This window comes from Liolophura sinensis, chromosome 1 (assembly GCF_032854445.1).
Source record: "Liolophura sinensis isolate JHLJ2023 chromosome 1, CUHK_Ljap_v2, whole genome shotgun sequence".
Classification (NCBI taxonomy): domain Eukaryota; kingdom Metazoa; phylum Mollusca; class Polyplacophora; order Chitonida; family Chitonidae; genus Liolophura; species Liolophura sinensis.
This window is the reverse complement of record NC_088295.1, coordinates 86,014,305-86,042,189: the sequence shown is the minus strand read 5'-3', so window position 1 is coordinate 86,042,189 and position 27,885 is coordinate 86,014,305. Positions and strand designations below refer to the sequence as shown.

Sequence of the window (27,885 nt, the reverse complement as noted above, 5' to 3'; positions counted from 1 at the left end):
TATGGTAGGGCGAGTCCATGCCGCTAAAGTGCTGCAGCCACTGAAGTATCATACCGCTGACACCAGATATGATAACCCCTAGTCACCTTTGTACTGACACCGAGCCAACCAGACATGGGTCCGGCTTCACGAAACTTTTGAAGTCATTTTGCTTCAGTAAAAGTGTTTTGCTTAAGTAACAAAATACTATACCTATGGAACATTTGACTTAAGTTTTGTCGAGAATTACTCTATCCTGAACTTAGGCAAAAAAACTCAGACTTAAGCAATTTACTGGACTTAATAAGTTTCGTGAAACCGTGCCCTGTTTCTTTGCTTTCACCTTTCAGTGCCGAGCGCCGAGGCAGTAACAATAACCATTTTCATATGACTCAAAAGAAATGAAATGGGGTACGAAGGGAAGGCGTGCAGACTATTCGCATAGTCGCTGTAGAAGCGGAATAACACTGAGGACGCAATAATGCGATTGACACCTAATGCTCGGGAGCGCGCCATTGCCTTGGTTGAAGTTGGACTGACTACGAGGGCCATAGCAGCGAGATTTGGATGTCACCATAGTACCATCACAAGACTGAACCAGCGATTTCAGCAAAGATCGGCAACGACCACGGCAACCACGTGTGCCAACAGCAAGTGAAGAGGGCTTATCCTTGTCATCGGAGAATTCTGGGGTCCAGAACAGCAGCTACCATCGTAGGTCGACGAGGAGTTATCAGCGCCGATACTGTACGCCGGCGCGTTCGTTGATGTGCCCGACGTACAAACAGGGGTGGTTCTACCAGTTATACTGATTTTGTCGTTAGACATTTCCAAGAAGAACTCCATTTCCTCTGCATTAAAATTTCATACTTTCCAGTGACACCTGTCATTACTAATGCGTAACTGACTTATCTGAGTGTGAATATAATACACGGCCAACACCAAATAAACTTTGGTTTAGCGTCAATTCCACGTTTTACCTCTGGTGCATTTTCATGCGTTTCAGTATATGTAAACAAATCGGAAAATAATGGAAATGACCATGCCTGGTATAAGGTAAACTGTTGTCTTTCACTGCACCTCTTTGAGGGTTATGAAGGAACTGGGTAGTTTTATTCCATGTCATTACAAGATCGTAAACTTTACGGTCCCCAAAAGCTTGCGTTTGAAAGCCGTTATGCGCGACCCAAACCAGTGACAAATAATGTTGACGGAACACCGAGTGTGGCCTTATTGGTTACGATTTGGTGGCTTCCAAAATCGCTAACATTTACTCTGCCAGTCAAATCTTAAATGCCGTGAAATGTTTGGTTTGGTGAGCCGTTCGTTCTCTGCAGACTTGTAGTTGATCACCACGACATTGTTGTTAACTGTGACAGCATACAAATGATGTGCGCCAGTAAACTTCAGTAAAATTCCCGATTGGAAGGACAGATCCATCGACCTGACTAACAGTCTTAGAGGTCATTTGCCGCTTACCTTCGATCGACTGCTCTGCACACATGGCGTCCTCTGATGTGAGTATCAGGATGGGCTAGTAATTAATACTCTTCATTGACCTATATTAGCCAGTGGATGGGTTTCTCTCCGCTGGTCAACATTTCAGTTTGATCGGTCAAACAATTTACCACTGCTAGTGTCAGGCAGGTAGCAGGCTCCAGCGCTTAAGGTCAACACAAAAGTGCCAAATGACACAAACACATGGGTGGACACATTTCCGTTTCGAAATACCACTTAGTGGTTGCGCTCTTCCCTTGATCTGTCTTCCGAAATAAGTTTGACTTAACTCAGTAGACCTACGGTAGATATATCAATTTGCTTTATTATGGTTAACCTTTTCTGTGCGGCATAACATGTCTTCCTTTCACATAAAAAAGTCTTCTTTTGCCTTATACTGAATATCTAACTAGTGCTGTTTTAAATATAAACTGTAACACATGATTCTGATCAGTTTAATTCAAATGCGACGATCCGATAAGAGAGATTTACCAGTGTTTCCAGAGTTGTCTTTCACACGTTCAAAAGGTTTACAGAGTTGTCTCCCCTTAAGCAGACCAACGACAAACTTTTAAGTCTGTTGTTCTTTCCTTCATCTACGTAGTCAGAGCATAAACTTAAAATCAAAACACGCTATGTGGCCCTAAATGTGACGAATGTCTCACAAACAGCTTTATCACCTGATTGCATTTACTTACAAAATATTTACGAGGAAATTATGGCATGCATGTGTATGCTGGAGAATAAATGCTTGGCTCGTTATCAGAAGTGCATTGTCATACATGTAATTTTAATGGCACTTCTCAAGGACTTATACTTCTTTAAATAAGTTTATTTTTTTAAAAGGCTCAATGCTCCACAGTGTGACCATACCGTAATCAACATTAACTCTGTTTTGCTTCCACATTAAAGTCTTTTCCTGTAAGGTAAAGTTCTGAAACAGATCGCATGTCTAAATCAGCAGGCACATATACTGACCCAACATAAATATATTACGGTTAATTTTGTGTTATTAACAGATCATTTTTGTGTAACTTAAATGTTATACCAATACACATTTAATCATGTACATATATGTAATCTAAAAGTCATAAACTGAGTCAAGTATATGCCAATTCTGGGAAATGTGTATATCAATCATCCAATAGCACACAGGGATATCTGCAAATAGTCACACTAGTGATGTGAAACATTTGGAATATATAAAACAATCTATGTGGTACATATAACAATAGAATGGAATGTATCACAAGCCAGAAATCTTCCACAGTTTGACCTCAGCATCGTCACTACATGAGGCTAACAGACCGGCCACTTTTGGGTTCCATGCAACACAGTTAACATCTTGATTATGAGCCTTGGGGACACTTGCGAGCAGACTGAAGGAGGACTGGTTCCGCTCAGAGCTCTGCCCCTCCTCAAACACACGGATACAGTCATCTCCACAGGCAGTAGCTAGGTGACCGGTCAGGGCTGACCACTGGATGTCGTAGATTGTGCGAGGGTGGTACCCTGACAGTGTGCATACACACTTCCACGTGGGGTCACTCCCCTCTGTAGCCACGCCCTCAGGGTTGCCAGGACGATACTCTTGCCATACCTTCAGAGTTTTGTCATCGCTACAAGAGGCTAGTCGAGTCCCTGTCTTATCAAAGTCCACCTTCCACACTGTGGACTGGTGAGCTGACATGGTGGCAAAACAGCCCCAATCATCACTGTCCTCTTTGTAAAGCTTTATCGTGTTGTCATAGCCACAGGATGCAAGGATGTCTGATTGTGGATGCCATTTAACACACTTTACATCTTGTGAGTGAGCATTTAGCACACTAGCACACTCAAACTCTTCATCCTCATCCACTGCAACAAAAATTGATGATTTCAGATTTCTTAACTCTTCCCATAACTGTGAATTTATTCATTCAAAATCAGATTTAACAGCAAAATTATTCTATTCTTTGCATGTTTACAATTATCAAAACATTCAGCTTAAAACACTTCATATCATCACCAATATAATCAAGCATGCAGTAACTTGAAGATTTATGAACATAAAATATGTTGTCTTACTGATAATATTTCAGGTCACACTCAGTGTTTTACCTTCCCAAATCCACACACTCTTGTCTCGACTACATGTGGCAAGAAGACTTCCTGACTGGGACCAGCTGACTGACTTTACTTCATTCTCATGGCCTTCCAATGTAGCGATACATTCAAATTCCCCCTCCTTCCGGCTCCATATGCAGGTTGTGGCATCAAAACTGGCACTGGCAAGGTAGTTCCCACATGGTGACCAGGCCACACAGCGGATGGTGCGTTGATGGCCATCTGTCAGAATTGTTTTGCACACCCAGTTCTCACCCTCTGTCCCCCAAATGCGAATGGTCTTGTCTCCGCCACATGAAGCCAGCAGGTTACCACTGGGGTTCCAGGCCACACTCCATGTGATGTCTTCATGCCCAATCAAGGTCGTCACAAGATCTAAATTTGCCATTACGTACCTCTCTGAAAAAAGAAACACATAAAAAGCAGAAAAGTCTTTTTAGCACTTGTTCAAAACTCTACAGTGATGAACCACTTCATCTTTTTAATGAAAACTTTCTTTCTTTTTTAAGAATGAGTCGTTAAATTTTGATACTGCAAAGGATTACATCCATTAATTATTGCAACAAGACTGTAATATAAATCTGGACCTGAGATCAGTTGGCCATGTTCCCAGCTTGGCTTCCACATTAACCGCTCTGAGCCTTTACATTCACTTACCTGGAACTCGGTCCTGTCACCTGTGCTGTCTCTAAAGTGCCAATGCTGTACACCACAAAAAAAGGTGGCCCGTAATTTTAAAGTAATTCTGAATTCATATCACCTCATTATGAGGAAATAATAAAGACCATAACAACGCAAATAACACAAATGTAACTGACGCACCCACTGGGACAGCATCAGAAACTTTGCAAGTCGCCATTTTCAAATCATGTGACACGGCAAGGGTGGACTTGGCTGCTCTTCCCAAAATTAAGATTATCTTTTTTTCCCAATATAATTGATTTAATTCATTTCTGTTTATAACTAAGACAAAAATTGAAGTTAAGACTCCCAAACAACTTGTCAATCGTCCTTTATATGGTATTCATCTCAATGGTTACAATGAAATCATTCCACGAGTTTATCTTTTTCTGGATGATGCCGAGTGCAGCCGCCTTAAATTGAAAATGGTGGTTCGCGAAGTTTGGCTTGCTGCCGATACAACATATACATCTGTGTCAATTGTGACGTTATGGTCTTCATTATTCACGAAAAACATTACTAGGTGATATGAAGTAAGAATTACTGAAGGATTACTGGAAACATGTTTTTGTAGCGTACAGCCTCGACATGTTGAGTACAGCATACTTGAAAGGGCTGAGTTCCAGGCTGGTAAATGGAAGAGTACAAATCTGCATTTCTGAAAACTAAACTGGGAAGAATGAAACAGATCTTAGATCTAGTTTACATCTGATCTCCCTCTGTCCATTAGATTACATTTACAATGAACAAACTTTGCTAACTAAGAATATTTAAACCTCTGTAATTCAAATTTCCTGACTGGTAAACATAGCATTGTCAGTTTTAGCACCAATGGGCTGGACATTAATCACATCCGCCTACTTATGTGTGCAATCAAATGCAGAAATTTCAGGGAAAATTCATACATGTAACTGGAACTGTGTGAAAATAGAGATGGAGCGTTTTCTGACTTGGTGGAATCACGATGTCTTTCATGTACCCAATGCCATGTATTCATGTTCAAAGCAGCATAAATTTCCCTTCATATAACCATGCAGTACAATCTATTTTTATAATCACTTGCAGCAGTTGTGTGCATATTATGTTCTCATCCGCAAAAACGTGCACGTGTTACACGCCCCTCCCACTTTACTAGTAAGGACTTAACCACGACATACTTTAAGTAGAACGTATAACTTCGATCTACTTCCATGATCCCCAAGTTACAACTTTTGTATCTATGGTAACACCTTATGTCTTGTTCCCTATAACTCTTCAACAGACCCATATTCACCTTCGGTATGCTCAGTACAAAACTGACATCTTCACGCGGATGTAGCGTACATTGACCTTTGACACAGACTTAGGCTAGTAAAAGTTCTAACAAACGGTACAAATTTATCAGAAGATTTCATCTTCTTGCAAAATAATTCATTCCTATACATTCTAAGACATTAAAAGTGCGAATTTTTATCTGCAGCGCTACAGGAATAAAGGACTATTTTCTAGTGATGGGCTGCTTGCGCGGTGTTGTTTGGCACTTCCGGTGTTGATGATTTCCATTCTTGGGCATTTGTTTTGGGTGTCGCCGGGAGGAAGGTTTGTTTGGGGAAGGATCAGAAAGATTGTTAAAGATGATGTCCAAGTGGAAAAAAATCATTGACGAGAATCGAGAACACAACAACCCGGAAATAGATCTGGTAGATCGTCATGTTGTCAACATAACTGAAGTCCCAGGGCTGAGTAAGTGGCAAGTTTGTGCAGAGTACAAACTCCTGTCAGTGTTAATAATCAACAGATTTTTGCTTGGGCAAAGAAAAACACAACACGGAAAACTAGTTTTTCCAGCATAAGGGTAAAACGGCTAGCTTGTAGTTTAAGCCGTCTTAAAATTTGCACCACTAAAAATGTGTTAGGCTAACTGGAAGATTATATCAGTGATGTCATTGGTGTGTTACTATTCAATGATAGTGATGTCAGATTGTGCTGGCTCAGTAGCTAATGCGCAGGAGTGTGATTCCTGTTGAACAACACAGCATACAATACATAGATGTATTGTTTTAATAGACACCAGCTCACGACCTATCTGCTGAAAATATTTGTCCACATAAAGCTAATGTGGGCAAATACTCCAGGTCATTTATCTTTGTTTATGCCAATGACACTTTATTCCTTGTTTCCTGTTAGAATATGTTGTCTAGTGTGATTGTCCTCAACTGTGTGCATTTTCAAGAGTTTAACGTGGGGCCTGTCACTTTGTTTACCACACCGGCTGCTTCTGGCGATTGCTAAAAGATAATAATTAAGTTCAATTTTAAAACCTCTGAAGTGATGATCAGTCTGACCCAGTGTCACGGAATTGTAAAGGTACGATCATGGACTATTTTGAGCTATTTATTTGATTCATGTTTTATGCCCTACTCAAGAATATTTCACTTATACGACGGCGGCCAGCATTATGGTGGGAGGATACCAGGCAGGTTGTGGATTATTTTCATATATATTTTTGTGGATTTGTTGGTGAGAATCGCAAGAGGCCCATTGTAGAGGCATGAAAAAAAGTGAAGAAATTGCCGGAATTAGTTTCACCCAAGTACGACCTGTCAGAAATAGGCCGTGTGTTATGGTCAAATATTAGCTTTCTTTCGTGATGTTTTCTTCATTGTTTGTTGGGATTTATATGTTATGATTAGGCATTGAATCAAAATTTTAATTATGTTTGGAGTCTTGCTTTCATTTATTATTTGTTTATTTTCGTGTCACAAAAGGTTACCGAATGTGCATACGTTATTTTGAGGGTTTCAATTTTCTCAACCTCCTTCACTCAATCAACTTCATACTTTCTAGATGTATTGCTAGGGACCTAAAATGGTTAAGTGTTGAGTATTTTCAAAAAATATGTACTGCAGTAGGCTTACCCAGTACTTCCTCTCTTGGAAAAGTAGGGAGTACCATACTACCTTGAAAATTATCTGTTGCACTGCTTGACCCCTTGGGTTATTGACCAGTTGTTGATCTTCCTTATTGCGTGAATGCCAACAAACTTATTAGACAAAGTTTTTCATGGTACATTGAAGTTATCTGTTAAATTGTGGAATGAGCTGTTAATTACATTTGCTGTACCTATTGAACATCTGCATATATAATGCTGAAAAGATCGAAAAAAAAGGTTGACAGATTGTACATGTTTCATATGTGTCCTTGCCATATTTATACTGTTGAGATACAAATATACAGTGTAAGGACCAAAACATGTATTAAGATATGTTGCCGTGATATTAAGTCACGTCATAATGAGGTGGGTCCTCCGGGTCCTCCATTACAGATAGAGTAACTGATAGGCCCTTTGTGGGTGGAGAAGACCAGTGAATTGTACAAGAAAACAATTGGTCATTAGCTACAAGAAAAGTGAAAATAGAAGAAGGGCTATAGACCCATTTCACAGCCCTTGGGCTCTAGTACACTTTTGGGGGGCGCACAAATTAAGCAGGATAATTATCTGTTGTTTAAGATGCACTCTCTCACACACTGCAAATTTTTTGCTTTTAGCATGTTTGTTATGTCTGTGTAATCCTAGCACATTAAGGGAGGTACTGACTGTTAATTTAAGGCGCTGAAATAACTTTGCATTCTTATTCTTTTTTTTTTACAGTGTCCCTACGTCATCTAACCAGGCTGACACTGAGTCATAATAAAATATCTAGTAAGTAAAACTGCATATTATAGTAAATAGAACAGACAGTTTGCTGAACTCGTGGACAAGTTCCTTTCATTTAAAGGAAAAATGTGTATAAGTTTTGTATGTTTAAGTGTGATCCACTGGTGCAAAAGATTCTGCCTAAAGCTTTAAATGGATGGTATACTGAGTCCATGGAAGATTGTGAGGAAAGCTAGCATGTCTTAATATTGTCTACTTCTTGTCCATTTTCAGTTATTCCAGCCAATATTGCTGATTTTGTCAACTTGGAGATTCTGAATTTGTTTAACAACATCATTGAGGTAAATTTCCATTTTTTTTTCTTTTTTTAACTCTGATCGTATTTCAGATTTATTTAGATGAAAATGTAAACCATTGGAAATAAATTCCCTTTGAAATATTTAATTGCTAAGAGAAACTTTTTGTATGGCCTTGCTGGTTAAATGGATAATGACAATAAAGTAACACAGAAAAAGATATGGTTTAGTATGAAAGCTATTAAGGTGACAAGCATCAGAATCAAGCTCTGAAGATAATATGATATATTATTTTTAGAACTTCGTTTAATTTTATGATGTGTGCTCTGATGATTTCAACTTTCATGAAAGTTGTTGTAAAGGTTGAAGTTTTTACAGAGTGTTGAATTTGTTTATTTATTTGATTGTTTTTTTTTTATGGTATGTTTAAAGTTACATTGATCAGATTATTTCACCAAGAAAACAGCACCAAAGAAACTCTGCCTGAGGATCATTTTCCACAGTTGTTTTTTATATGTAATTATGCCTTATTTCACTTCTTGTAGGAATTACCTACCACTATCAGTTCCTTGCCAAAACTGCGCATTCTTAATCTGGGGTAAGTACTGACCATGATCCATCCAGATGTCATGAATGTGAAGTATGATTGGATTTCTGCCTTTGGGACTAAAACACTGTTGCTTGGGTTAAAGGATACTTGAAAATGTTTTCGGGTACTTGGCAAGGTGTGTTGGTCTCCTGTGTCAAGCCCGAGTACCTCTAATTAAGCCTGATTAAGGTTGGCCTTAACGCATTCGGAAAAATGTATGATTTTGAACCCTTCTATCTCGAGTCAGATAAGTTAATGAAAAGATCAAATTACCTTTATCAAAAAAAAAAAAAGAATATTTTTTTGCAAGTATTTGTACAATGTGTGATTCCTAAAACATAATTCTTGACAACTGAACATATTAAAAAAAATAGATTTAGGCAAAAGATGAAAATATGTAAAATTCACCACAAAGCTCTCCTGATAGTCCATCATTCTAATTGGTCTTGCAAATAATATTCATTTTGTTTCTACCTGGATTGTTAATGTCTTCTCTTGACTGTGATGATTGTTTTAAATTAAATTAAAAATTATTTAATTACATGTTCTGATCTTTCTGTGTACAATTAGAATCAACCGTTTGTCATCCTTGCCAAGAGGATTTGGAGCTTTTCCAGCTTTAGAGGTTTTGGACCTAACCTACAACAATCTCAATGAACAGTCACTACCGGGGAATTTCTTTTGTCTCGGTAATAACTTTAAAACAGTTTTGTTATTTAGATATACCATTTTGTTGATCTTCTTCTGCAATAGAGGTAGAGAATCTGAACATTTTTGTGAGCACCAATGAAAGAATGTACATGTGGTATTAATGTACATGTATTTGTGTTAAAATGATCAACCTCCAAGTTTCTACCTCCCTTTTAACATTGTCATGCATATTTTGTAATACATGTATGTCTAATGTTATCATGCCTGCCCCTTTTCAGACACCTTAAGAGGACTGTATATGGGTGACAATGATTTTGAAGTTCTTCCACCTGATATTGGAAAATTGAAAAACCTTCAGATTGTAAGTAAACCTGTCTTATCATATGATCACATAAATATGCATTAATCTATTATTTTTCAACCTGTTGGACCAGTATTTGTCAGACTTTGAGTTCACAACACACAGCATTCAACAAGGGGGATATTTTAAATTAAGCAAATACCTTAACAAGGAAATGTGATAAAATTGTGTTCAGGGCATTTCATTCAAATCTAGTGGAAGTGGATCACTGAACATCTAAGATGGGGATATTGGCAACTCATATTAAGCTTGTTTGAGGCATGTGAATAACATTATTGAGCTAATGCAGTCCACTAATGTCAAGGTTCTTTTACCCCGATGTACTGGCACTATCATTCTCAAAGTCTGTGCACATCTTACCCATCGTGCAAAGAGGGGATGTCGTAAAGTATGCACATTATATTTATCTTAAGTACAAGCAGTTTAAGTAAAACTACACACAGTAATGCCTAATGCATTAGGTAAATTTAAGATGAGTATTAGGAAGTGAGAGTGATCACTCCACTCAAACATTAAGTTCTGCTATAATATAAAATGTCCGGGCACATTTACACAAAGTTTAGGGAAAAAAACTGTCACAAGATTAGTATAGTTTATGTTCCTGGTTTTATCATGGGTTAATTGCTGCCTTAGTTATGTACAGTATGTCAGTGTGTTCTCATAAAACTGTTTCTAGTTCAAAGCCATGTAGTAGGTTCTTGCCTCTTGTACATCATACTTTTTTGTGCTCACATATATGTGCTCCTAAAACATGTAGGTAGTGCACCAGTATTACAACGGAAAACGATCTGTTTTTGCAGCTATTTGGACACCTTTATTGGAGTATTCCATTGGTTTGTGTTTTTGTTTTAGCTTGTTTTGAGAGACAATGACCTAGTGTACTTGCCAAAGGAAATTGGTGACCTTCAGAGATTAAGAGAACTTCACATTCAAGGAAACCGTTTAACAGTTTTACCTCCAGAACTTGGTATGTAGAATGCACCATTGTGTGATCGTTTCTTTGAATATACATTTAGCTTTCATGGGAAAGGCTGTGCCTATGTGTCAGAATGCGGGAAAAATATTTTTAGGATTAAAGTACACGTAAGTGGAGGCAGGACAGTTTACAGTTTTACCTGTGAAAACCTTCTTTGGACACTAGTGCCATGTAACTGCATGTAGTATTACTCATCCAGTTAAAGCAGTTCTTCCGTCTTTGATTTTTCATGAAAATTCTGTATTGTTGTTTCTCTCTGGATACCTGCTGATTCCTTTAGAAATCAGCCCTTGTCAGAAATGTGAAAGAATTTTGAGTGCTCAATAAAACATAAAAATGAACATTAGACCTTTAGTGTTCAGGGTTAGATATAGTATACACTGGTGATAACAAGGAAGTAAACTGTGTGTTCACATGGAGTGGAAAATGTAACACTGTTTTGGCTGCCAATAATACATTTCTGATTTTGAATATTCTTCCAGTTTCCAGGTTTTTGGCAGTTTTATTAAATGGAAAGAGCTTGAATTAAGAGATATTTTCTTTATTTAAAAAAATTGATTTGTTTGTTAGGACATGAGGACAGGGAAAACTGTCCCCATCTGTATGCAGATAGGTGCAATGATCCAGGAGCCTCTCACCAGTGTGGACACTGTGAGTCCAGCTTGTGCAGGCTTCCTCTCAGGCCATAGATGGGAAGATCTTGCAGCAACCTGCAAATGGTCGCAGGTTTCCACCGAGCAGAGAGCTCAGTTGCCCACGGCATAAAACACCAATTAAATAAATGAATAAATTGATTGTAAACTAGCTTTGCTAATGATTTATGTATTAATTATTACTTGAAGGTTTGTTGGATTTGGTTGGCACCAAGCAAGTATTTAAAGCTGAGAACAACCCATGGGTACCTCCAATTGCGGACCAGTTTCAAGTTGGCATTTCACATGTGTTTGACTACATTCGATCTGATACCTACAAGTTGTAAGTTGATCTTGGATATTAGTTGTGTGTTCCTGTTTCTTTATTAGGAGTGCTGTTTTTGTGAACTTTTATACTTCAAATGGTATATTTTTGAAAGGCATAGCTTTGTGGTAGCAAATAATTGGGTCTTTTTGAATCTTAATGTGTTAACCTTTGAACCTTCTGTGACTGGCATTGGCCACATGGAGAATGTCTGCAAGGTGCTGGACATTATGGTGTGTAACTTCTTTTAAGCTTTTAACATTTGGCAACAAACCAAAAAATTATATTAAAGCGTTGTACATATGTGTTGTTGAGGACGGGATTAATCATTAATTAAGTCAGAATGGTTTGGTGATACAGTCGCGCGCAGTTAATTGCATATCAGTTTATGGAATAAACAATTTTATTGCATAGTAAACTCCGTGGCAAAACCAAATCATATTTTAACTCACTGTTTAAAGACCTGCTAACTGCATATCGTTTTAATGGATGATATGCTTAATTGCTTGTCTGGCTTGATCGGCTAGTTTGCCCCTCCCCCCCCCCCAACCCCCACCCCCCAACTTAGGGATTCATCAGGTCAGGAGATAAAATCCCAACTGAAACCTGGTTACAAAAAAAAACACTGCAACTCGACACATGGTGATTGTCACAGATTAAAAGATAGCCTGATAGCATGCCAGTAGCATGCCAGAGAGCCTCGCATGCATTTTACGGACCGAGGGAGACAACTACATATATTGGTGAACTCGGTTAAATAAATAGATCATTTAATTGCATAATATATTTTTTCATTTAGTCTATACAATAAAGTGGGTCATACTGTAGTTAGCCTGTTGATAATGTAAATTTCTGTATCTCTTTTTTTTTTTTTTTTCCAGTTTGTATGGGCGTCACATGGCTGCTGGAGCAGCTCCACCTCCGAAGACGAATGACAAATCGAAGAAAATCAGCAGGAAAAACTAATATAGTTGGAACAGGGGCTTCAGAGGATTGTGGACCCATTGATACCCATACAGAAAATTGTAGGACAAGGAACACAGAAACGCCTTCATACTAACTGAAGAATGTCCTTCCTTGGTGGCACGTACTGCATCAGCGGAGGCTGTTCTGTGATGGTGTCTTATACCTTGAGCTGGCATCTATGCATCATGGTCACATTTAATCATCTATTTTAATGACTTTTCATCTGCCTTCATATTGTCATCTACTCTGTCTACAGTGAATCTCATTATGAACTTACTATGTATCTGGAAGCATGCATGTTGCAGGTGCTGTTAGGCTATGTGAAGAGTCTGTCATCAGACATTTTGTACGTACATTCTGCTGCCTTATTTTAGATGAATGAAATCTGTACATCTGCTGAAACTCATCCTGTATACATGTACACAAAGGTCTCCAGCATTGACCTACGACTGACCTTTGCCTTGGTCACGTAACATGTTTGCAATGACCTCAGCCTAGCACATGATTGTAATCTTTGTAGTGTCACTGTCAGTCAATTTTATGAGAATACTTTAATGAGAATTTTGAATGAATTTTAGTGAATGGATCATGCAGCCGATTTCTCTTAGTGATTTAAATTTTTACTTCTGTAAAATTGGCTATATGAAGTTGACTCCTGATTCAACTTTCCTTTTTTTTTTTGCCTGCTATCACGTTTTAGACTTTATTTCTGCTGTTTATTTCATAATGGTGCTCATAATTTAGAGGTTAACCATGGGTACATTACATGTAGATATGTGTTTCGTATTGTGTATATTTTAGCAATATATTTATACGTTAGATTGTTAAAGGATATAGAATATCAGAACAATCAAATAGGAATGCCTTTGATTGACCCGATGTTAGAAAATTGCCACAATAAAAGTAGTTTTTGTATACATTTTTTATGATTTTTATTTCTGCCAGTTAATTTAAGTTATGCATGCTACTCATAAGTTAGCCAGACTGTGTTAATACTTCTATTACATTTGCTACGTTTTTGTATCTCTAAATTTAGTATTGCTACTGTCACTGCCCTGATAGTCTGCCATGATATTGGCTACACTATGGTACGATGCGAACGTGTAAGTTTGAGCCTTACAGATCGTGAAATTCTTCCAATTTAACATTGTAATAATCTTGTTATCCCAAAGTGTCAAATGCCTGTTATTTGATGAGTAAGTCTTGCATATCTCCAGTGTAATCATCCACAGAAATCATCCTAATGTTTTTTTAAAAGTTAGGAGGTATTCAAGCCGTTCCTGGCTTCTCATAAGCTAAGCGGTATTATTTAGTTTGTTCCTCTCAGTGGATACAGTGCTATGAGCTACCATAGTCCTGGCTAAGTGTTACCTTGTCTAACCGGGGGCCTTGACACCATTTTATTGTCGTCAAATGTTCCTTTCTGTGCTCTTCATGATGACGTTACATTAGCCATAAGACAGTACGTTACAATAGAAACTGATAGTGTACATTGTAACATATAGACTTTGCACTACATACTATTTTTGGCGTAACTATGGCTCAAGGTCCTGCTTCACACAAGCGACACCTATTGTCGCCTCCCATTGTTAATGAATGTAAACATCATGTCAGCCCATGTTCTGTCATATGATGTCACAACATACGTTACATCAAGTACATTGACAAAGGTGATGTATGTCTTCACAATGTGTTATGGATGTTGAGCCAGGCTGTTACAACAACAGGCCCAAATAGAGTAGTTAAATATGTTTGAAATTTCCTCTTCCCATACAGTGAATGTGAAGCAGGGAGTCCTGCACTAAGTACCTGTAGCTGTAGCTTACTAAACAACATTTTACGACTGAGACAGGAGTACTGTTTTACACCATTTTATTAAAAGAAATCACAAGTGGCCATTTTAAGTCGCGGTGAATAACCATTACTTGCGCAAATGAAAAATTATCCTGTCATTGTTGATGTTGGCAGACATTTTACTCAGTCTACAGGTATCCTTCATTGATTTTTTTACTAAATATACTGTATTTATGCCTGTTACATCACGTAAAGCTGTTTACGAAATTCCTTTGTCTCTGAGTTTTTTTTTTATTTTTTAACAAACACTCTCTTAAAATCGATATAGGAATTAGAAATGTGTCATAAACATTTTGCTTTGTTTATGCCTGCCCGTCATTATGACATATTTAATCGCTTGATGTCACACTGGACATTATGTTGGTTGTACCATGACGATCTCTTCTACTGGCCCCCGATAGAACAGTTGGTAGAGCATCGTCTTCAGGAGTGGTAAATCCAGGGTCAATCCTGGGTCAAGTCACACCTAGGACATTAAAAAGGGGAGGTTGTAACTTCCTCGCTTGGCGTTCAGCATGAAGGGGATAGTGCAACGACTGGTTGACCTGTATCAGTATAACAGTTTGCCCACTTGCCTTCGGTAAATTGTCTCAGTGAATCAGCACTAGATAACAGAGTGGCGGAAATCCATCCTGCAACAAGAGGCACATTATATGCACTCTAAGGACTCCTTCGTGGTCAGATGACTTAAATTTTGTTAAGTACGACGTTAAACACCAAGCACTCACTCCTCACAAATGACTAGCTCTGAACATTATGTCATGCACATCAACCCAAACAATTCATGCAACATATTTTACAGTCAAAATTTTAACAAACTTTTCCATTAATTCACTTTATACACATGTATGTTGATTAACTGGTACTTTAAAGGATACATGAAAAGCTTATATTCAATGAAGACTATGGTTTAACAGGAAATGAGAGGTACGCCAAAAAAAATTCACTTTTGGGGCATACTATAGCTTTCTTAACTTATTAATTTTTTCCTATTTTCTGTCATTCAGAAATGACGTGATGGATGAGCAAACAAAAACCAAGGGTTTCATGTCAGTGTTTAGACCATGTTTGAGAATGTTTCATTTACAAACCTGCGGTCATATAGGTATCAGAAAAAACCCAGACTCACCCAAACCTTCCGTTCAGCTAAGGCCACGAATGTATGTATGCCATGCTATGCTATGAACCTATACACAGCCAGCTGGGCAGATCAATGTAAAACGAAGGCCTGAAACCAGACATCAGCTGTCATAGTCTCACTTTTAGTTCTCCTGACAACTGGATTGGTTGGTCATATCTTGTGGCAAGGGTGTAAAGAAACTAGCATGCTATCCTTTATAATACATGTAAAATATTCTAAACAAGCTGAATGAGGAAGTATGTATGCCCAATTCAGATTGACTGAGCTGGATTTGAACACATGGCATCATTGCGTACTGATTATATATGGACATGAAAAGACCCCTGAACACCACAATGGGGAACACTGCCAGCCTGTCCAAGCTGTGTACTCTTTCTGTAATTCGTCAGTTTCTGTATAGCTGTGCTCACAAAGCACGGAGGCAGTGAACAAGCCCTGCAGTATATCAGCAGAGAATGAGGTGTTTTTACATGGCATGGAGCCTGGTGAGTTGCATTTGAAGGTTAGAAACATTGATCATGCCCATTAACACTATGGTATCACTGCTTGGATGTTACCACTGGCATATCAAAGCAATTTCTTGAAAATGTCTCAAACATATCAGAACCATCTCATCACAACATAAAAGGTTGGAATTCAGGGGTGTGGTTGCAAAATGTATTATAAAAACATTGTTTGGTTGACACTTTCAGTTTTAATAGTGCCAATTACAATTTCTTTTCATATAAACACAAACTTTCAAATACCTTTCTCTGTACTCTATAAACACAATAATATAACAATTATATTTGTCGCAGTCATAGCGTTAAAATGCGATGCTCGATAGAAATGAGAACTGAATGTTTTGACGTTTACAAATATATGTACATGTACTGAAAACTCACTGGTCTCTCAATCAGCACAAAAGCTATAAAATTAAAGTAACTGTAAATGACATGGCTGCAATAAATATAACTTTTGAAGATTTTTAAAAGCATGGGAAGCAGACAGACTTCAGCAAAAAACATCTCACTGCATAAAAATATGTAGTTGAGGCAGCTCATAAATGGACAACAAATATCTCTTAAACCGACAAAACTATCACAGTTCCTCCACAAGTAAATTACAGATAACTAAAAATCACACACTTCTATAACAGAAGTGTACTTAAAAGTGTTGATCTAAAATACCTGGGAAACTTGAACATGAATATTCCTGTACACCGTAAGGCCTTCACATGCAAGTCAACTTAGTGGCTTTCTTATAGCAAGGTCCATGTAGGAATTGCAATGAAAAAGAAATAAATATTATTGTGTTTGGTCCTGTCTAGAAAGCCATGACAAAATTATCCTGAAATTTGGATACGCATTGAGATTATTACAGTTGTTTGATCAGCCGTTTTTCGGTGAATCTGAGGTCTTGAAGTAGTCTGATAACAGAGAATAGCCTACACCCAAAGTCATGGCCCCGACCACCATTGACTGCGCAACGACACGTAATTGCATCAAGTACATGGATGTTGTCATCTGTCCCCGGTTCTTGTACTTGATTGCCCCCATCACCACAGCCCCGGTCAGCCCAACAAGGCCTGCAAAATGCCAGACATTTGAGATTACTGGTCAGAGAACATGATCATGTACAGAAGTAAACTGGAAGGAAACTAAGAAAGTCAGAAGTACAGACAACATTTTAAAAAACACATGATATAATGAGATGATTTGTTAGCCTGTGTGTGTGATGGCTGCTGCAATCTGACAACGTGTGTGTCCACTGCCAGCATTCCCAGACTATGAGGACCTAAGGCCAGACCAATTTCAATTTTTGTTTTACGGCCAGAATGAATCTTTTTCTCAATGTCGTCCAAGGGTATGAAACCAAAAATAACCCTGTAAAATCATCTGATTTGTGGAAACTGAACTCTCCCAGCAACTGGTCCTGTTATAGCTATATTTATGCTATCTTTAAACCTAGAAAAATTTAGACAACCATATAACACATTTAGCTCGGACAAAATAAAAGGCTGGTTTTTCAATTCTGTTTTTTTCCACTTATGGACTGTCAGCTCAGCTCAAAATAAAATTGGTGTGGCCTAAACCTTAACATGGTATGTCTCCCCGGACAAACCCTGGCTCACAACTGACATCATTTCTGGGTGCTGAGAGATCTAGTGACTTTCCCTCAGCAGAAAATATTATGATAACATGTACATACCACAGACGTGATTGCGATTACTCGTCCGTTACTTCTTCCAAGAACGGGAGTGACAAAAATATGCTGAAACGTGTCCACATTCTCAGTGGAAACACAGCCTTAGTAGAAGAATTCTTTCCAGCTTTGACAATGACAGGCTGTATTGCATGTACATGTGTATATACTTCCAGATAACAACACAGCAGCCTGGTCATAGTCTATTCTCCACACACAAGAACGCCAGAAGACAAAACATTGTAGATCAATGTGTGAATTACCAATTGGAACAAAAGGTGCTTCTTTAGTTTTTCTCCACAGTTTACTGCCGTGAGACTCCTCCCACTGAGGTGCTATCTCTGGCTTCTGAGGGGCGGACGTCATCTTATCAGGGTCAGTCATATAATCCTAGCTTGTATCGGTTACTGCTTAAGCTAAAAAAGACAAAGAAGAAAATAAGCCAGGTTATTCAGACAGTTTGGTAATTAAATGTGAAGTGCACACGGTACAGGTATACACCTGACATTGCCGTCAGGGCTACCCTAACTGGAGACAGGTGTTGAAACTGCTTATTGTGAACCTCATCATAGAATTTGGTGGTGCAGCGGGGAATGGTTCTGAAGCAGAGGAACTACTAGCCCTAAGGTCAAGGAAAGCAGGGGAGGGGTCACTATTTACCCTCAGTTAAGGCCTGTCAGATAACTGCAGATGCATTTTCGCTAATTTCTGATGACTAAAATTATAACAGGAATCTGCGATAAGTTGCATATTTGTCCTTTCTAACTGATTTTTTATCATCAAAATTTTCTTTAAGTGGTAAATATGGTATTTTTAATTTCCACATTTCTATATGGAATTGTGCTTTCCTCCTTGCACACAAACATGGTTTGTAATAATTCATTATGCCAATTGCACTAAATTTCTAGTTCCCCATCACAAACAATCTGCACCTATAAAACCTTGTACCTGTGACCAACGAACTGCTCAATTTGGCCACCATGGAAGTAAGGTAATATTAAAGTGTTACATGCGAAGGCATCACTTTTACTTGAAGATATCGCGAGCAAAATATCTTTCTTCAGGTACGACACATTGCATCTTGTTTCACATTGTCGAATCAGAGTTACAGGTTTGCAACTAAAGCTGGGTGTAGATCGACCACTGATCGTAGCTGGTCTGCCTAGGCTCGCGATCACTCATCAGTTGCTTGGAGATGAACATGTTCTACTGTTCTGCGACCTGAAGCATCCAGTCTCCAGTTGTCTTGATCTGTGTAGTTAAGTCATTGTGATACATCAGGTCACATGCAACAGGTCACATGACCGTCACACTGCTACATCAGAGCCAACAACTGCCACCTACAGGCAGTGACACCAAATCTGGTCAGACATTACCAGAATACTCAGAATAGCAAGGTTTTCTCAAACTTCTGGACATAAACATTAGACACAGGTCAGATTGGACCCAGTGGCTCAAGATTGCAAATCACTCTATGTTTGCCTTAACCTATATGTGGTTTAACATGAACAAGAACATTAAATAGCAACTATTTGTATATTTAAAACCTTAAAACCGTGTTGCGTCCAGTTTTTGATCAAATGAAAATAAAGGACACTGAACAACTAGTCCTAGACAATGTAACTCTGCACCGATTAACATGGAAGCCAAGGAAAACACAGATGCAACCCTTGGCAACATTCATAGAAGTTCTCTGTTGACTTTGTCATGTTTGGTTTTAAACTTGATTTTCAGAGTTTGGACAGAATTTTGCAGATGGGCGTATCTTGATGTCCATTTCGATCGATATGGCCACTTGTTCAGCTGAGGGCGACTAACAGGAACTAATGGGTGACTTGCGCACTCATGCGTCTGCAATCTAAGCAGTATCGTGGATATATGTTGCCAGAGGAGCGCAGCACCCTGCCCCTCTCAACATGTGTCCTGCCCCTGTAGAGGGTCTAAATATCTGACCTTCTCCTCTGATGAGCCCTATTAACCTGTAGTAATCCTATTTGCCTGTTGTCAACTGTACCCGGTACTGAAAATCTGCTGTCATAAGATCTGTTTACAATCAAGCACCGGTTCTGTTTACTGACTGCGTGTGTGTTTTAAGCTCATAGAGGGATGTAGTTCACTGACACCTACTTTAAGCCATCACGTGTAATTTTCTGTCTTCTGGCCACCATAAACATATTATCGAATCAATTCACGCTTAGGAGTAAGGTGTCAAAAGTATCCACCATAGCTGCATGATAGATATAATTAGAACCGCGATGCTCACTGGGCAATCGTCTCAATTGCACCAATGGGTAAATGCGTTAGAAATGCATCCATCACAGCCTCGTCTTCATTACTTTCATTTTACCACGTGATCAGTCGAGTCCATCAAATTGATCCTGTCAGATAACAAAACATTGGCTCATTGTTTGTTTAAAATTTAAACTACAACAGACTGCAAATTACCACAAATGATTAAAATTAGGCAAGTTAGTCTATCAAAGTCTAAATATCATGTACAGGTTTTTGACTGTGATCAGCTACTGGCAATAAACTTTTGTTTTCCTATTTGGCTACACGGACGACAACGCGTGGTAACTTTTTCTTGTAAATGGGTTACCAACAACCAGAAAGTGGTAACCTGTACATGGGTTACCATAATCGAACCTTATTTTAAGGCCTTTTAGAGTTTTTATTGATTTGTGGAAATGTTTAAGCTCAGCTGTTTTACAGTTGAAAGTTCGACTGCGCCCAGTCAGGCCAGTGCTGGTTTTGTTGGTCTTGAATTCCTTTTTTTCATTCTGAAAACACTTATACTTATAAATTATTGTTTTCTGAGAGATACTGTAATAGGCAGTGTTGTGAAACAGGAAATTTTACTCTGATGGATCATATTTTCATTTCCTCCATGTGATTTCTGTTTTCACGCCAGTCGAGCATTCCATCTTGGACTTGAATGGGTGAAAAGCAGAGCATACTCGACATTTTCATGATTTTTATTAACTTTACATAGAGTGTTTATTAAACAATAATAAGCCTAGAAGTTTTCATACATTTTAGTAAATATTATCCACTGTTGTACAGTGTCGGGAATAAAAGACATGGCGACAACACTAATAGAGGACTCTTGTGTTGTCAGTCAGTAACTGGCAGTCACATTGTATACCAGTAACTGAACAACATATGTGTCAGTGTATGTTAAGCAGCGTGCGGCCACAATTCTTGATTTTGCTAGAACTGAAACAATTCAACAAAAATGCTCAAACATTACGATTACCAGTAGGCCTACCTACATTTCTGGCTTTTTTGTTGTTGTTGAACAATAACGGATATCGAAATCACCCAGTTGAATCATCAGTACAATACATCACAGGATTAATTCTCGGCTGAATACTATAAATTCAACTTGTGATTACATACCTGGTTATCCTTCCTCTGTCAAAGAGCTTCTCAAACTGATGTTATAACCACTACTAGGACCAGCTACAAGGTTAAACCCGGCACGACGTGACGGCCAGCTGATGTAACTAAATGACCTTATGTGACGTCACAGGTCATCAGGATTTCACCTCGACTATTTCCGTGATTCCGAACATACACGAATTAGGCTTTTATTTTCGGTTTGCTGAAATACTTGCCGAAACATAATATTTGGATGACTGATTGTTTGATGCACAGGAACCTGCCTTTCCTGCCTGTCCATCAACTAATCAGCCATCAATATTATAATCAAACCTAGGAATTAGCTGCATAACAGCTCGTTCAAACGTCACTGTACGTTGTTAGCATACACTTGAATGGGTGAATGTATAGGCCTCTGGTATCTAAATTTAAAATCAACAAGGAAATAAATAAAATACTGATGTGCTTTTTAGAGCTGTTGCTTGGCGACAAAAATGTCATCATGATATATACAGATAGTCTCGCTAGTCACTCTCTGAGTCTTGTCTGATTCCACGGCCCGGTGGCTTCTAATATTTTATACTGAACAAAAGTTTTTTCTGAGAACGAATTTCACCAAAATGTGTAAATTGGGTTTAGTCTTTAGTCTGATCATAGCTTATATGTTTCAATGACCACTTTGTTTCCTATAACGATTTTTTATTCATTTTTGTTCTACGGAACCGTAAAAGGGATACGAGTACGGAGAAATAACACACACAAAAAAATATTGTGTTAGGGCGAGATATATTAGGCCTACGTCAACAGGACGTCATATCATTTCATCAAGACGAGATATCAGACCCTATGTTGTCTTGACGAACTTTCCAGTATACATCAACGACGTATATATTACAGCTAATATATATGCTACAAGGACAGGCGCCTGTGATTGAAGCATATAACTGTAACGTTTGAAGCAGTAGTTATGCAGCCCTGGTTCTCATGTTTATTTGTTTATCTGACTTGTGTTTTACATTGTGCTCAAGAATTCTTAAAATACGATGGTGCGGCCATCTTGTGCTGGCCTATAATTGCATCGCATTTCAATAAAGGATAGTCTGTAACAATAATTTCAGTTATGCATAATCACACGAATCCCAGTATGAGGACACTCCATATAGTGACAATATAAAGAAAATAAGCAATATAAAGAGAAATATAATCCTACGTTTGCGTGGTAGCCTGTGATCATGCTATTTCATCACCACTGCAAAAGTACACCCACATCCGTCAGACATGAATATATTCGTGCCTGCACTATAGAGCGGGCCTACATAATTATGAATTTATGCATGGGCGTAATTACTGGGGAATCTAAGTTTCTCACATTTCTCACAAAGTTATACGTGTATATAGGCCTATAACTAACCACTACGGAATTGTAACCTCAACTGTATCAAAAACTTTATTTACACCAATGAATTTTACAGTCCGTGTCGATTGAGAAAGGGTGTGTGCACACTTTGTAGCGATTTGTTTAAACAAATAACAAGGTATGTGGCGAATGTGGTTAAAACATGATTGTTATCAACTCCTTATGCTGGACTGCGTGTCCCAACCCATGTATATACATTTACAGACTTACAGGAACTCCCAGGAATTTGTTAAATATAACAAAGATGTGATATGGTGATGAAAAATCCCATGCAGAGATAAATTTATTACGTCGATGGTTAACTTATACCTATATGTCGCCTCAGTCAAAGAAGAAATGCTTAAGGACCTACATGTATATGCCTGTAGGATAATGGGATAAAACTCAGTAATTTATTCTTTGTACAAACATATATATATATATATATATATATATATATATATATATATATATATATATATATATATATATTATAGCTGTATATAGTGGAGTGTCATCATACATGTCGTTTTAAGAGGAATGGGGGCATTCCATGCACCCAGTATAGGGCCTACGTGCAGATATTTCCCTCATGGTTTCCCCATGTATTTTGGACATTTCCCTTGATATAATTCAATGACTAATACAAAAATAATATATATATTTTTTTATAATTTTTATAATACATATTTTTATTTTAATTTGATGTATATTTTTGGACGTCACTTTAACTATTACTTCATATGCGCGATGTTTGTGATAGTATGAGGCATTGTGGCCCAGATGACACGATGTTTAATGCATGCGGATCAGTTGTGGGATCAATCATAGTGGAATGAACTGTCCGTGAACGAATATACTCACTAATTTGCCATTATAGTCAGTGACATGTACCACCACAAGCACAAGCATTACTCTTTGTGCATGGAATGACGCACTGGAATTCTTAATATTTCAAAACGGGTCAGGGAAGAACTCGACGATTAAGAACACATACCAAATAAAGATGCATGGTGATTTCCTTTCTCTCTATATGCTACATTTATTGTCTCGCGGTGTTCTTATTTTAACAACTCACCGTTAGATTCGCGTTACAGCAACAGTTCATTCTTTGGTTCTAATATTTGTAAAAGTTGCCGTGCCATTCATGAGGTGTTTCAAATGATATATACTGATATGTGAAATTCCATGATGGCGTTTACCAACAGTTAGAACATATGTATTCCAATGTGTGCGAATTGACCATTCCTGTTGGCAGATCTACATGCACATGTTTTCACATAAATACGAGTATCTGCAAAATAACTAAAAAGTAATCCTTTTACAGCTCCATCCTTTTCATTGATACCAGTTAACGATATTCCATCAAACGCCTTCAATTTAAGTTTATTTATTTATACAATGGATATGACAACCTGATTGATAAATACAGTCAGAGGGTTCACACCTCCGGCATTCTGTTCCAGATTTATAATTGTATCTAACTTCGCTTAACCTCGGCTAGGGGCTGTGTAAGCATTCATGTTTATTGCATGGTGCTTTTATGAACAGTTGCAATCAAAGTGTGATTGAGATATAGTGTATATGTTTCCATTTGACCTGGGAATTATTGAGACAACGAGTTTGAAATTTGAATTGATTGTCAAACCTATAGAATATCAGCTGTCGTCCATGCATCATTGAAAACTACTATATAACATATCTTTATATATATATATATATATATATATATATATATATATATATATATATATATATATATATATATATATATATATATATACGGTATCTGGCTTTATTTTATAACAGAAAAAAGTATTGTAAATACTTTATATACAAAAGACAAATGGAGCAGATGTAGAAAGTATATCTTGCGAATACAATTAAGTACATGGTCTATATATGGAGAGAGATTTACAGAAATGACTTCGATTTGCATTAACTCATCTTGGCTGTAACTGTAATTCACCTTACTGTTATTTGATTGGTATTTTTACCTTTACAGCACCTATAACCAAAAACAACTGGCTCAAAATTTACGGTCAAAAGAGAGTTTGCCTGTCTACAAAATATAGAGAATACCCTATAAAGATTGTTAATTAACTTCCGCTTTCGTCACCATGTAAACTGTACAGTGTATATTAAATGCGATTTATAATCTGTTTTCGGACATGGTAATTCTGTTATACATTCAAACGGCTTTCTTCCAGATTTTGGTGTTAAGGCCGAATAGCAGGCAGTTCGTATATGTATAACCATAAATACAAAAACAAGCTATACTCTGTATGGAATGCTTCTTCCTGTACGGTTTTAGTTTAGCTGAGTTTTCCTCATCATACAGATAAACCTGCCATCTTGTCAACATCTATAGTGAATGCAGGTAATCACTGAACACATATAAAGGCCAAATACCATCCTGTGTTTTCACAGATCAATGAATAAACAGTTTCCAAACATTGTATATAAAGGATTATTTTGCTATCTCCACAGGGGGCATGATGGGACTTACCTATATGTGTTTTCTAATCTGGCCATATTAAGATGAGCTATAAGATGTGATGCTAAGACAGAGCTTTGCTTGTCACCTCGACGTGTAATACTCATTGTGACATGACCGTGTTATCTCATGAGCAGAATTAAACAAGACGTATAAATTCTACTGCAATTCTTCACATTGACATCAGTTTTACTTTGAAGCCTTCCAGATACATCCGCCCGGCCACCTATATACAGCCTATATATACCGACTACGCTATATGTTACTTTGGGTGATTTGCTCTGACAAATTCGAAACAATGTTACGTTGGTTGAAAGAACGCAAAGAAAAGAGAAAAAGGAAGCGAGATTCCTATATGGCTGACCGGATGGCTAAACCAATTTCAGAGCACATTTATGAAGAAATCCTTGACGTCCTACCAAAAAGAATGAGTGAAGAGGACACCTCAAATAGTTTCCTTGAGGAGCAGGATGTACCCGCTGACTCATCCGTCCTCTCTGCCTTGCTGGAGTTTTCTGATGTATCCACCTATAGGAACACCAAACTATTTTCTACGGAAGACGCCCCCGAGCATCCAAACGTTGTTTTATACCAGAACACTATTTCCGTGTGCCTCACTGATGATGAAGGCTATATTCAAAACGGCGGATTCCATTTGAACGGAATTAGAAATTGTAAATGGGAGACAACCAAGAATCACCCTGACTACGTATCGATGTGCATTGGGCCCAATGAATCAGCTTTATACCAACCAGCAGACAAAACAATCCTGAGTGGAGTCAACAACAAGAAACGGAAGCTCATTGATTGTCCATCAAATATTTCAGCCTTTGATGCCAGAAAATCGCCAAAATTGATGTCTTCTATGGAGAGTCCAGAAATATTTTTGTACACGTCGCCTAACATTAGAGTTAGGGAACCTGATACCGATTTATATGGGGGTAACTTATCCTCTGGAAAGCAGATGAAATCAAAGAGAACGGAGAGATACTGTTATGGAAACACGTTGTTAAACGATCTGATACGGTCCAATTATGACCGTCAAATGTTGATTGTACACTAAGTATAAATGCTACAGTAGGCTTATACTATCTCTCTATAGAGTGTTATAGTTGTAAATAGCATTGGACGTTCACTCTAACTGCATTTATACCCCAAATATCAGTGTTACATAATCAGTGCTAATTATACGTTGGGAAACTTGAATCGAAAGTTTCCAAATAAAACCATATATATATATTTTGTAGAAAATTCACTTTACTTTTGTTATATGTATAACCACTTATTTTGAATTAAGTAATTAATTAATTCATTAAATTAATTGATTTTTGACGACGTATTGAAGAATCATTCACTTATATTGTGTGGTAAGTGGTAGTGGTAGGAATTATTTCGTATGGCGTATGGATGACCAGACCCCCCCCCCCCCCCCCCCCCCCCAATGTGTGTTATATCTCTTAATAACCTCTGCACTTCAGGCATGTTTTCCGTCAATGAAATTTCGGAAATTTTCCGAAATGACGCCATCGATGAACTTTCCACCATTCGGACTCTTTGACCCGCAAAGTTGTTTTGTCAGCAATCATCGTTGACAACACCACTTCAGCCTACATAATATTTCCAAGAAGGAAAGCATATCATAAACTGCATATGGATTTTCACTAAAACAACATAATTACATTTGTCCCAGATAATAAGAAGTAAAAATCAAACATTTCATGGGTCCTTTAAGTGTTGTACGAGACTTAAGGAATACCTAGCTGGAGCGCTTCTATATAGCCGTCGTACCTTCCTCGCTTGGCGTTCATGAAGGGGATAGTACAACGACTGGTTGACCCGTATCAGTATAATGGCTCGGGCCGGGCGGCTTGCTTGCCTTCGGTCAGTCGTTTCAGTGAAGCAGCACTAGATAAAAGAGCGGTGGAAATCCGTCCTGCGACAAGGAGGCACATTGCATACACCCTAAGGGTTCCTTCGTCGTCATATGACTGAAAAATTGTTGAGTACGACGTTAAACCCGAAGCACGCACTCACTCTATATAGTAGTATAGAGGAACAATGTATCCGAAGAGAATATGAAACATTTTAAATTTTCAGTAATTTCTTTGCTGTTACTAGGTGTGTTTGTGCGGCATTTGCGGCCACTGGGGCTAGCACGTTGTCAGTTTTGTTGCAGTATATATGTGGATTTTGTGCAGCTCAGACAGTTTAGGCTCCTGTGTATGTGATTATACTTTTAAAGTCGGATATAAAGGGACCCATTGTTCAAAGTATCTGAAGTAGTTAATACCAGTCTTGAATTATATAATTTACTTCGAAATCAATTAAATGAAGGCGTTCAACATAATTGTCTGTGCTCTTTACATTCAATAGATCTGCCATTTCAGCAGAAAGGATCCGTCATGACAGACGGGATACAACCCCCCCCCCCCAAAAAAGATCATCTATTGCTCTTGCAAGTGACTGAGTGGTCTCCCCTTGACCCTCTTCCAGGTTGTAGCTTTCAAAGCGAATGGCGCGACATCGTGTGGAGAAAGAACAGACCGAAGATGTTTCATTTGTTATCGAAGTCGAGCCTCTCAGCTGTAACGTAGAATGACCAATGTAGGTAATATTTATCCAGTTTCCGTGAAGAAGAATTAGTAGGATTAATTAGACGGACAAAAGTACCTCCTTTGAATTAGTAAACTGACGGGTCTCGTGTCACAGGATCAACAGATGAAAGCGTGACTGTAG

General features: G+C 38.1%; 4 protein-coding genes across 7 annotated transcripts in view; 2 read left to right on the top strand and 2 right to left on the bottom strand.

Annotated features, from left to right (window-relative positions):
• Positions 1-1,798: 1,798 nt before the first annotated feature.
• LOC135478772 (probable cytosolic iron-sulfur protein assembly protein CIAO1) lies at positions 1,799-5,564 on the bottom strand. Of its 4 annotated transcripts, XM_064758651.1 has the most exons (4): positions 4,808-5,149; positions 4,240-4,284; positions 3,577-3,981; positions 1,799-3,333 (listed from the first exon to the last, which is right to left on the bottom strand). In XM_064758651.1, the coding sequence occupies exons 3-4, from the start codon at positions 3,968-3,970 to the stop codon at positions 2,723-2,725; spliced, it is 1,005 nt and encodes a 334-aa protein (XP_064614721.1). In that variant the 5' UTR covers positions 3,971-3,981; positions 4,240-4,284; positions 4,808-5,149; the 3' UTR covers positions 1,799-2,722. The 4 variants fall into 4 exon arrangements, with proteins under 4 accessions (XP_064614721.1, XP_064614719.1, XP_064614722.1 ...); XM_064758649.1 differs by lacking the exons at positions 4,240-4,284; positions 4,808-5,149 and adding an exon at positions 5,493-5,564; XM_064758652.1 differs by lacking the exons at positions 4,240-4,284; positions 4,808-5,149 and adding an exon at positions 5,421-5,529.
• Positions 5,565-5,803: 239 nt separating this feature from the next.
• Positions 5,804-16,116, top strand: LOC135461930 (ras suppressor protein 1-like). The gene is made up of 9 exons (XM_064739218.1): positions 5,804-5,985; positions 7,895-7,945; positions 8,174-8,241; positions 8,742-8,794; positions 9,356-9,474; positions 9,715-9,797; positions 10,650-10,764; positions 11,616-11,748; positions 12,612-16,116. The coding sequence occupies exons 1-9, from the start codon at positions 5,877-5,879 to the stop codon at positions 12,694-12,696; spliced, it is 816 nt and encodes a 271-aa protein (XP_064595288.1). The 5' UTR covers positions 5,804-5,876; the 3' UTR covers positions 12,697-16,116.
• Positions 16,117-16,314: 198 nt separating this feature from the next.
• On the bottom strand, positions 16,315-21,412 carry LOC135461931 (HIG1 domain family member 1A, mitochondrial-like). The gene is made up of 3 exons (XM_064739219.1): positions 21,275-21,412; positions 18,139-18,291; positions 16,315-17,258 (listed from the first exon to the last, which is right to left on the bottom strand). The coding sequence occupies exons 2-3, from the start codon at positions 18,257-18,259 to the stop codon at positions 17,062-17,064; spliced, it is 318 nt and encodes a 105-aa protein (XP_064595289.1). The 5' UTR covers positions 18,260-18,291; positions 21,275-21,412; the 3' UTR covers positions 16,315-17,061.
• A 6,264-nt stretch (positions 21,413-27,676) lies between these two features.
• The window catches only part of LOC135481744 (serine-rich adhesin for platelets-like), a 52,545-nt gene continuing 52,336 nt past the window's right edge, over positions 27,677-27,885 (top strand). Inside the window, exon 1 of the mRNA XM_064761414.1 lies at positions 27,677-27,757. The gene's annotated coding sequence lies outside the window, so the exon portion shown is untranslated. The remainder of the gene's footprint in view (positions 27,758-27,885) is intronic.